The following is an 11,510-nucleotide window of genomic DNA, read 5'->3' as shown; positions in this document are numbered from 1 at the left end:
TATATTTCCTTACAGACAAAATAATCCAAATGCTGACCAGTAATATTAGGAATCTGGAGATCTGAAAATAATTTCTAGACATGCAGAATGTTTATTCTAGATGTGGAGAATTATATTTTCTTTCAAATGGTAATTTAAACAAAAAAAAAAGTTTTTTTTTCAGATATCAGGAACACATATTCAGTAAAACTAGTACATATCAAAACACCTTGCCATAGTATGTTGTGACAGCAAGGATTAGGGTATTTCTTGAATAATATGGTATTATTTCTTGAATGGTAGTAGATCAATGTATCTATTTAGGTGAAATCTTCTGGCAGCAGGTGAAAATGAAGTCTAAAAACATTCTAATATATAGAACAACTATAGAAACTGTGGATCATCTCATGCGTCCTTCCTCATGTTGATTCAGTCTTCTTTTACACAGTAAATACTAAGTGGCTGTTTGCAGCCATGCTTCAGATGTTGTCATCCCAATAAATGGTCGTTATTAGTGGGTATCAGGCCCATAGAACGTGTTCAGATTGTGCCAGTAGGCTCAATAGGTTGTTATATCAAGTGAATCCTAATCCTAAAGGAATTCCTATTCAGGTTTAGAGAACTTAGAGTATTCAATAAACCTGCTTCGTGAAACAGACACTTGGTTGAGGTAAGAACAATGGCTAAGTTGCTTTGTGGCCAAAATAGCAGATGGAGCTTTGTAATGAAGCCTTTTTATTGAGATGAAAACATTTATTTCTAATTTGTTCTTGTATTTATTTATTTTTTTTTTTTAAGTGACTAGATTGACTACTTGTAATTTTTTTATCTAGTTTGCAAAGAAAAATTATAGAAGCTGCCAGGGGGCTCAACTACTGTAGAAAAACCTGTTGACAGGCCAATTATTAGTCTCAAATCTGTCCTTTATGGAAGAGAAAGCATTTTTTTTTTCCTTTAAAGAAACACTTGATAAGTAACATGCACCATTTCCCACAAGCGATTTAAGGTCCCAAAAACATGAAAGAAGGTGCTTGGATCACATAAATAAATTAAATTTTTTGGCTTCCTCCTAAAACTCCATTTGTGGTGAAAAATGAACCCTGAGAATCACTGTGAAAATCTTGTAACTCATTTTGCTAATTCTTATAATAACTCAGACTGCCTTAAAATTGAAGATAAATAGAGGATAAATTCAAGCACCAAGCAACCTTTGCATTTGTACTTAGACAGAGATTTTAGCTTTTTTTTTACTGTACTTTCAACAATAAAAACACCATCAAATTAAGAATATCTTACTGTCACTGATTTATGTCTTGTTGTTGTGCTAAGGTTCCTCTTTTTTTAACAAACTGTTTAAAATATATTTTTGCTAACACATAAAGCAGAGTTTTTGTGTCCCAGTTTTCACAAAATGGGTCAAGTGAAACAGTACAGAGCATAGTAGTCCCAAGAGACTATAGCAATGCACTGAATCTCATAAAAGGCTACTTGGGGCTTCTTTGAAAAGATATATATTTATATATATATATATAAATAAAATTAGATGAAATACTATTAGTGTTACAAACATGAAGTTAAGGGTTATTAAAAAGCAGCATCTAATTGTGGCAACATGTTTGACACATCAGTGGCCATCAGGGGATCTAGGCTATTTAAATAATCATGTATGTGGTTGTTTCGGTCCAGAGTTGTCGACCCATCATCTATGACCTACTTTGAACTCACAATCAGTTTTAAAAAAGCATCAAAGAGAAAAAAAATGTGCAAGCACTCACAGATGTTGAAGGTTCACCATGTTTCTAAAAGCATCTGGATGGATGGATCTCAGGTGTTTAGACTTAGTTATCGCTCTGAAAGTAGGGTTTTATTAGTTGCACACTTAAAAAAATCGAATATACCAATAGTAACTGTCAGATATACTTACATTTCAGTGAGCTCTGGGAGATTAGAGAAAACAAAAGCTCCTATTGTTTCTAAAGCAAGATTTTCGGATATGTACCTGAAAAGAAAAAAAAAAAAACATGAAAAAAATGTCTCAGGGGTTCATTTGCAGTTGTTAAACATATTTTCTCTTCATGATTTGGACATTTGCTCTCATGAGGAATCTAGTCATTTTTTTTTTTAGCTATTTTTGTCCCAGCACAGACACTAGACAAATCAGTGTTTTGGAGAAAATAGGTTTGCAACCAAATCTGTATACTCACACATCAGAGAGCCCAGACAGACCGGCAAAGGCATAAGAATCAATGCTCTGCAGGATGTTGTTCTGTATGATGTAACTAAAATAAAAAATGGATGGACAGAAAGGAAATAAAAATATTAATGAAGCAGGACACAATGATACTCTCAAAATGACGCTGCTGAAAAAACAGTCAAAAATTGTTTTTTTTTTTAGATTTTCTCAACGGGAGCATGGTCTATCCATCTGATTCTGTAAACATAAGGGAGTCCTTATAGGTAAATTGCTGTGTTTAAAACATAATCCAAAAGTTATTGACACAAAAGGTGGAACTGTGGCACAGTTGTCAGCTCTCTGGTGATGAACTTCCTACCTGTCCAGGGTGTAAGTATGTAATAAAGTAAACAAATCTTTAGAGATTTTAATGAAGAGAGTGCAAAGAAAAGCAAACAGAAAGACCAAAGATAGTCCACCGATCTTACATCCAAAGGAAGATAGGCTTTTTCTTGTTACAAATTTACTCTTACTGTGTAGTTGTCTATTTTTGTGAAGTTTGTGTATGTATTTATCTACATGCTCTCATTTTATTTTGCTTTTGGAAGATGGGAATTTCTGCACTGATTTGTTTTTGCTTTTCTTTTAGTTATGTTATACTCTGATTTTCAGTAAAACTGTTAGATTACGGTAACACAAACACTGAAAAATACATCACTGTTTAGCAAATGTAATTTTGACAAAAAAATTATATAAGCGTTTTAAAGATGTTCTGATTAATGAGATGATTTTGGTGCTGATGGCTGGCTTGATTGCTAATTTCATTCACCTGTCTAGCTCTGCCCTGTTTCTCATCACTGCTCATCTGATCCACCTGTTCCAGCACCTATTTATGCTGCCTGTTTCCATGCGATGCATGCCAGATTATTCTTGAGCCTTTGGTGTTGATAGTTCTCTAGCGTTTCAATAGTGTTCTGATTGCCTGATCCATTTCTGTATTCAGACCTTTGAGCCTTCCTGCCCCTGTCTGATCGGTTTGCCTGACCTGTCTTCAGACTCCTGTTTGATTCTTCTGTGGACTGAACTTAGATCTGCCTCTCCACTTCTCGGATCTGATCTCCTGACAGCTCTGCAGCCTTCTAGGCTTCTGCATCTGGCACTCTCTCTCAGTGTCCGCTGTGCTGTATCAAATGACCGGCTGAAATCACCCTCGTTCTTTGGGCACAGACTGAACTGTCAAACCAGATGCCTACAGTAGGCTCGGACTGGGAACGATTTTATGCCTGGGCATTAACATGCCTGTTTGAATCATTTTAATTAAGAAAATTGCTTCAGTTTATTTATAATCCATAAGATTTATCTGTTTCATCAAATACAAAAAAAAAGCATAATCTTCTTGGCTTCGACTCTCCAGGTATTTGGTCCGCCTCACTTAAGGTAATTATAAATAGCATCAAATAAAAATAATGAGAAACAAACACACTTACAGCTTTCTGAGGTGCTGAAGGTTGGTGAAATCACGCTGCTGAATCTCTCTGATCTGCGTCATCCTTACTTCCCTACAACAGTAAATATTTGGGTAAATAATTGTTGTGATTTTTGCGGTTGTAAATAAATATATGTAATGTTTTATTATTTAGCCAGAGAGGACCCTCTGGAATTTAAATTCTTATCAAGATTTTTTTTATGATCAAAATGAAAGCAGCTCAAAGAATACAACACTAAAACACAAATGCATAAATCTTCATTGTTTACCAAACTGTAATAAAAGATACAACAATTCCAGGAAAATCTGTTTATAAGTTATATGGTTGTTAACAATCAAGACAGTCACAATCAAATATTTGACCCCTCTTTAAACAAGTTTCATTGAGTGAGCTTAATGAAACAAGTTTCTTCATATGCAGCTGGCTTTGGATCCAATTCCTTGCATGAGGAGAAAAATTTGCTGTATTTGGAGGGAAGCCAACACCCTCTCACTTAGAATATAAAATATAGGGTTTTATTGTATTTATTGTATTGCATCCTTTTTCACATGATCTCAAATTCCTATATTTTTATTTCTTTTTTAAATGTGTTTTTGCAATTAACAAAATATTTTAGACAAATCAGATTAAACATTTGTAGTTAGAGTTGGTTTTACTGTGTGCTTCTCTGTGTAGTAATTGAGATTAAACAATAAATTATGCCAAAATCAACACTAACTAGAATCACTAATATTGGGCAGAAGACAGCTTTGCACTACTGATGAGTGTAAAAGAAGCAAAGCAATTCTTATCTGGCCGTCCATACTGAAATGACCATCAATGGCTGCATACCTTCGAATATCCGAACTCTTGTGAGCCTTGACCTTTGCACGAAGCAGAACAGATGAAAAAACACACAGAGACTGGGATTTGACTTCAGTCCTCTCTGGGGAATAATTGCGACTTTTGACAGAAAGCATGTCCTTATGCTGTGAAAGCGCATGTGCCAGAAGCAGGATGTTTATGTGTGGGATTATGTGCAGTATTGAGGTTTCATTTCATACAAACGCATTAGATGACTTTTATTTTAAGCTTGCCTTAACCTTGAGATGTAAGGATTAAAGATATGTTTTTAACCAACTTGAGCTCAACCAGATCTGTCAAAAAAAAGATTTTCAACTTTACCTTTCTACACTGGTCAAACATAAGACTGAAGGGTTTTTGTTTAAAAGAATGGTGTATTCTTTTGAATGGATTCAAGAAACTCTTTCCTTTAATTGCCTCAGCAGTGTTCTGAAAACAAAGTCTGTAGTTTCTCACCAACTTTGAAATCCAATATGGCTGCCATATCAATAAACAGGGATATGAAATAGCCAGGTCATGAGCACCTATAACAGCGTGTTTCTAAGTAAATCACTCACAAAAAAATATATAAAATCCTAAGAAACTTGCTGCGAGATGCAGTGTTGGATTCTGCTGGTAGACTTCAATGCCCTTGTAGGAAGAGACAGTGATACCTGGATGAGCATGATCAGGAGGAATGCAACATCATCTCTGAACCCAAACAATGTTTTATTGTTGGACTACTGTCCACCTGACACCAGGACACCCTGGGCCAGAGGTTGTTAATTGACCTCATAATCGCATCTTCTGACCTTTGGCCATGTGTCTTGGACACTCCGGTGAAGAGAGGGGTTGAGCTGTCCACCGACCACCACCTACTGGTGAGCTGGATTTGCTGAAAGAGTAAGAGGCTGGACACACTCAGCAGGGCCAAGTGATTACTGAGGATCTTCAGGGAACATCTGGTGAAACCCTTGATTAGGGACATGTTCAACTCCCACCTCTAGGAGAGCTTTTTCCAGATTCCAGGGGAGGATGGTTACATGGAGAATAATTGCCTCCATTATCGATCTGGTAGCCTGTTTCTGTGGCCCTAAGGTCTGCTCTGCCTGTCATGGCCACTATCCCCAAACCAGTATGTGGACACCAGCAGCAGGGGATGCTGTCAAGCTGATGAAGGAGTCCTGTTGAAGGAGTCCTGTTGAGCCTTGCTTGTTTGTGGGTCTTTTGAGGCAGCAAGCCAGTACTGTGTGAAAGATGCTGCTGGCCAGGTGTTCATAGAGGCAAAATCTCATGCCCGTGAGGAGTTTGAAGAGGCCATGTCGAAGAACTATAGGTTGGCCTCAAAGCAATTCTAGAAAACCATCCAATGTCTCTGGAGGGAGAAGGGGTGCCTTGCTAACAATGTATTCATACAGATGCTGCTTCTATCCCTCAAATAATGTCCTAGGACATTTATGGACGGTGGAAGGAATATTTTGAGTATCAAGGAGGTTTGAGCCAGATTCGTTCATCACCCAGACTTATGTCAGCAAGGGGTCCCACATCGACACGGTGGCAAGGATTTGGTGGTTTGACGAGATCTGTCCTGAGTACCTTAGATCTCTGGATGTTGTCAGGCTTTCGTGTCATACACAACTCTTAAACATTACCCCTGTACTTGAAGACTGGGGTGGTGGTTTCCCTATATAAAAAAGGGGAAGCAGGGAGTGTTGCAGTTGTAAGGGAAACCCTACCCTAACCCTAACCCTACAAACATCTCAGTCTCCCCGGGAAGGCCTATGCCATGATGCTGGAGAGTACAGCTGACTGACAAACCTCAGTGTCAGAGGGAGCAGTGTGGATTTAATCTTGGCTGTGGAACATTGAAACAGCTCTTCTAAGATTCAACCTCCAAAATCCATGATTGAAATCCATGATTTACAGTATGTAAAGTTACACACCCTATTCTCATGTGTACATTGGTAAGCTAACAATAACCTAAGCAGAGGCTGTTCTTGGCTCATAAGGTGTTTTACATTGGAAATAAAGATGTTGGATCAAGCACAAGGTGTTGGTAATCCCTACTCTCAGGAAAGGGGAAAGAAGGTTGGATTTTAACTAGGGTTGCCATATTTCATAGATAAAAATAAGGGACATCCATGACCTGAGTCCCTCGACTGATAAAGAGGTATTCAAGAAAAAAATGTATCCAAATAAAGCTCCAAATATTTCATGGACAATTCAAGGTAAAACATTGCTGCATTTAAAGTCATATAGCAGGCAATGAATAAATAATAATACAGTGCCCTATCAAAAGGCTTTTGCACAGTTATTCATGTCTACAGTAAAATCTACCAAATGGCATTAGCAATCAGTTTCGTGTGAGCCCAACAGATTTTATAATATTCCTCATTCTCATCCTCCTTCAGACTTTTCAGCCAAGGCTTTGCTTATTTTCATTCACGTCTGTACTTGTGAAAACATTTTCTTCTAAAGAAATGGTGGAGTATTGGATGTAAACATGGGTGACAGAGAGTAATGTAGGTAAGGGGAGTCCGTCTCCCAGCAACCATGACAGCAGCTGATACGAAGCTAAGGAGGTTGTACTTCAATACATTATGCAATGTTTAACTGTCACGTAAAGGGCCGTTTTATACTTTAAGGGAATTGTGGCAACCCCAGTTTTAGCTATTTAGGGATACCGGTAACTATTTCAAGTTTAGTTTAAGTTTAGTTTATTTCAAGTTCTGAGGGGGTCATAACTCTAACCCTAAGAGTGACTTTAGTCATGGTGCAGTAGGAGTATGTCGGTAACTTTTAAACAATATCAAGATTATTCAAAAGAAAGACATGATTTTGTTTTCTTGGCACAAAGTAAAAATTGTACCAGGTGGTTGTTGGACACCTGTTGTGGCTGGCAGACAGTATCTTAGAGCTTGTCTCATTTGGGAACATTTAAGTGATATATTTTCTTTTTTGCAGATGATGCCATGTTTCAGGTACCCTAAAGCTATAAACCCCATTGAAACCATTGGCAGTGCAACTATGGTTTTAAGTTTCAATGTGTTTGTGTACAAGAGAGTTCCAATGAATGCTGTAATCTGCACAAGAAGCTGGGGCAGATCAGAGTTGTGTTGTTTTTAATTCTCAATGAAATCATCTTTAAGACCATGAGGACAAGACTTAGCCAAATGAAAATGTTTGAGCAATGCATAGGAATATGCACATGCACAAGACAAGATTGTGTAATATTGCATTGTTTTTAAAAAATACTTTATGGTAAGAGGAATGTGAAGATAGTTATTTTTGTTTCACACCAAGTCTCTGGAGAAGTCTTTACTTGTTCCTGCAGCAATAGGATTCTTTATTCATAAACAAGTGTAAAACAAATGGAGCTTTTGACATGATGTATCCTTATGGCATGCTTTCCAAATAGTCAAATACATTTTGAAAAACTACATGCATACTTTTGTTGCTTTATAACCATCACCTATAATGTGTTTCGAAAGATTTTTGTTTGATGGACCAACAAAAAGTAAAGAATATAATTTTGCCATGTAAAACCTGAAAAGTGTGGCTGGCAGTTACATAGATTCAGCTCCATTTTAATCTACAAATTGTCCTTTAGGGTCACAGGGGGACTTTTGCCTATCTCCAGCAGTCTACAGGCAAAAGAGGAGGTACATTCTACACAGGAAACATTTCAATCATTTCAAAAATTCCAGCGCAATCATTAAAAAAAATACAAATAAATAGAAAATACTTACCACCACCCATCAATGAATGTAACTCATTGTTAAAATAAAAAAAATGTTTAAAGCCTAAAACTTTTGTTAGCAAATAGAACTTAAAGGCAGAAGCATCAATTAAACCCTGAAGGAGCTGCAGAGATCCACATATCAGGGGGGAAAACGGTTGACAGGACAACAATTCGACTTGCAGTCTCCAAATCTGGCCTTTATTGAAGAGAGGCATAGGGAATCCATAAGTAAGCCATAAGAAGCTACATTTTTAATTTGTCAGTCATAACCACAGCACAGCAAACAGGTGGAAGAAGGTTTTCTGTTCAGATTAGACCAACATGTAAAATTCCTTGTTGGATGAAAAACAAATGATAAACACACATTCCACATACCATGTAATATTCTGATGGCAGCATAATACTATAGGCTTCTTTACCAGGAACAGGGAAAAAACTCAGGAGTAATAAGAGGATCAGTGGAGTTATAGTTTAACTCGGAATTTATGTTACTAGTTGAAAAACTTAATGCTTATAAACGTTCTTTATGTAGAATGACTGATTTTTTTGTTATTTTGCAAAGAAGAATTGGTAAGATATTCAGCCTTTATAGAAATATATCCAAAAAATCTGTAGCTGTAATTGCAGTGAAATACTTTAAAGGAGAGCTGGATACAAATGCATGCTATAGTTTTAAGATGTCAATTTTTAGCAACTGTTTTGGTTATTCAGAAAATAAATACAAAATTTAAGAATAGCTTGTTTTACTTTTGTACCGTACACACAAAAGGTGGTAGAATTAACTGCATTAGGAGAAATCAGTATTATTATATTTACTATATTTTGGGTTGCTTTAAGAACTAAGAGTTTAAAAAAGAAGTCAGTTTTCTAAAACTTATTGCAAGACAAACATAAATAAAAAGGCAAACTGGAGATAAAGGCAGTTTTATTTAAAATGCTTTAGTAAAATTCTCTGTTTTCAAGAGGAAAACCTGCTAACTCTTTAACTGCCTGATCAACCAAATGCTGACCGTTTGCTCGACAAAATGCACGTTGGAGGTTGACAAGGCCGTTAAAGAATGAATGCATATTAAATCTTAGCCAAATGAGAAAACAGCTACTCACAATCTCCAAATCTTGGTGTCTCAATTGTTAAAGATCAAGCATATCTTTCACATCCAATGATACATGTAGACAACAGACTGCACCCAAAAATAGCATCTACTTCCATGTCTGTTCCTGTAAGTGCGTTTATATTTACTCACAGGCACGAGGTGTTGCTGGAAAAGTTGGAAGAAATCACTCTGACTCCAATTCCCACCGACTTGCATGAGCTTTGCATCAGTTCTGGGGAACCAGCTCCATATCCATGTTTCACGTTGGTTTCAGAGCCAGGCATGTAAGCTTCTGCCATCTTTATCATCAGGATTATCAGTACTTCTGCCACCATCCTTTCAGACTGTTGTCTTTCAGTATGTTTTAAAAAAAAAGTCCTGATGTGTGTCTTATCTCACTAAATGCACATGTATTTAGGCCCTGAGAATCCACGCTACACTCTGATGTAAAAAGTTTTTTCTTTTCCTCTTCTTTTTCTTCAAAGGTCAAAGAATAAGAGAACTGTGAAGCGTTTTGATGTTTTCGCGCTGCAGTGAATGCTGTTGGTGTGTGAAAAAAATCAAGGGTGGATGAGGCTGTAGGAGGACCCTTCTTGAATTTGTGCACGTGTGTTCTGTGTGTGGTGTCTACAAAATACCACAACAAGGCATACAGCAGAAATCTTGCACTTTGCTCGAGCACTCTAACCTTATCAGGAATCTGGTTTCACTCGCTTGTTACTTTTTAAGAGGCAGAAAAGTCTGGTATCAGACGACACCAGAGAGCCAGTGGAGCTTCATTGTTGTGGAAGTATAAGAAACACACACTTTAAAAATCCTTATGGTTTCTTATTATTGAAATGATTATTTAGAATAAAGAAACATCATTTGTTTTATATTTGTCTTATGTGACTTAATGCATATGCTGCATAATGATTTATAACACTAATTATCTCATTAAAAAAACTAAGAAATTTTAATGTAAATACTTACATTTTATCTGATGGACCAACATAACATCCAATATTTGAAGAGGAGGATCAATGATTGTTTTCAAATTGTTTCCAAATAAAAATGTGAAAACAGCAGTCAGGGCTCTGTGCATCTAGGTTTGTAATCACATTTGCAAGTGTTTTGCTCATCTAAATACCAAAATGGTCTTAAGTTGCATAATTAAAATTTCAAACTCAACATATACTTGTGCAAGAAAGACTTGAGAGTTCCACTCTAAGTAACAGTTTTTACTTAATGTAATGAGTGAACTGAAGCTGGTATTTCAGCAGAAGACTACAGCTGCCTCAAATGACCACTGAAAAGGATTATGTTGATTATTGGTCAGTGATGTTGGTGGATTACTGGATGTTAATGCCTCATAAATTATCTTTTTATTTTAACTCTAGCTTATCTGGTGGATCATCTAAATTCCACCTTTTACAGAAGCACCATAGAGAGCGTTCTGACCAGCTGTCTCACTGTGTGGTGTGGAGACTGCAGCGCCTCAGACTGAAAGAAAGTGAGGAGAGTGGTGCGAACAGCAGAGAAGATTATCGGGGCTCCTCTCCCTTCCATAAAAGACATCTCATGCCAGCGCTGCGTGTCTCGAGCCGGTAACATCATAAATGACCCCCTCACACCCCCACAATGGACTGTTCTCCCTGCTACCCAGAGGGCAGCAGGGAGAACAGTCCATCAGCAATCTAATGGCCTTAATGCCAATAGACTGCTGAATGTTTTCTAGAAAGGGTTATTGTATTGTATTTTATTATATTTTATCTTTATATATAAAAAAAACTTAAAAATGATAGAAGTGTAAATTTATATTAACATGTTTATAATATTGTTTTTATATATTTTTTTTTACTATTTTCAAGGCAGCACTTAAAAAAAAATATAAATTGTCTGTTTAGAAACTGTTTCTAAATGAAATTTCTTTTGTTCTGCACTTATGTACAGTAAACAAAATGACAAATAAATCTGTCTAAGTCTAAATAAGTGGTCCTCCTAATTGTCAATCATTCTGGTGATATGTTTACATAAGGCCGTCCTACGTGGTCGTCCCCATTTTCAACTACCGGTGGTGAGTCTGACATAGTGGAAGAATTGCAAATCTTCTTGTATGAGCGATGCAAACAGCAACTTCTAAACAGAGCGTGCATGAGGAGAAATGGGTTCGTGCATGCTCTCACACGCGTTTAATAGCTAGGGTGCCTGTGCAAGGGGAAAGGGCGGGTCTT

General features: G+C 36.9%; 1 protein-coding gene across 1 annotated transcript in view; it reads right to left on the bottom strand.

Moving 5' to 3' along the window:
• LOC107085539 (lutropin-choriogonadotropic hormone receptor-like) overlaps positions 1–9,632 on the bottom strand; it is a 21,850-nt gene extending 12,218 nt beyond the window's left edge. Inside the window, exons 1-5 of the mRNA XM_015375902.1 lie at positions 9,448–9,632; positions 3,640–3,711; positions 2,184–2,258; positions 1,904–1,978; positions 1,755–1,829 (exon numbers count right to left, since the gene is read on the bottom strand). Coding sequence (XP_015231388.1) covers positions 1,755–1,829; positions 1,904–1,978; positions 2,184–2,258; positions 3,640–3,711; positions 9,448–9,632 — 482 coding nt within the window. The remainder of the gene's footprint in view (positions 1–1,754; positions 1,830–1,903; positions 1,979–2,183; positions 2,259–3,639; positions 3,712–9,447) is intronic.
• Positions 9,633–11,510: the final 1,878 nt, after the last annotated feature.

This window comes from Cyprinodon variegatus, unplaced genomic scaffold (genome assembly GCF_000732505.1).
Source record: "Cyprinodon variegatus isolate N-32 unplaced genomic scaffold, C_variegatus-1.0 Scaffold127, whole genome shotgun sequence".
NCBI lineage: Eukaryota > Metazoa > Chordata > Actinopteri > Cyprinodontiformes > Cyprinodontidae > Cyprinodon > Cyprinodon variegatus.
This window is presented reverse-complemented; position numbering and strand designations above follow the sequence as displayed.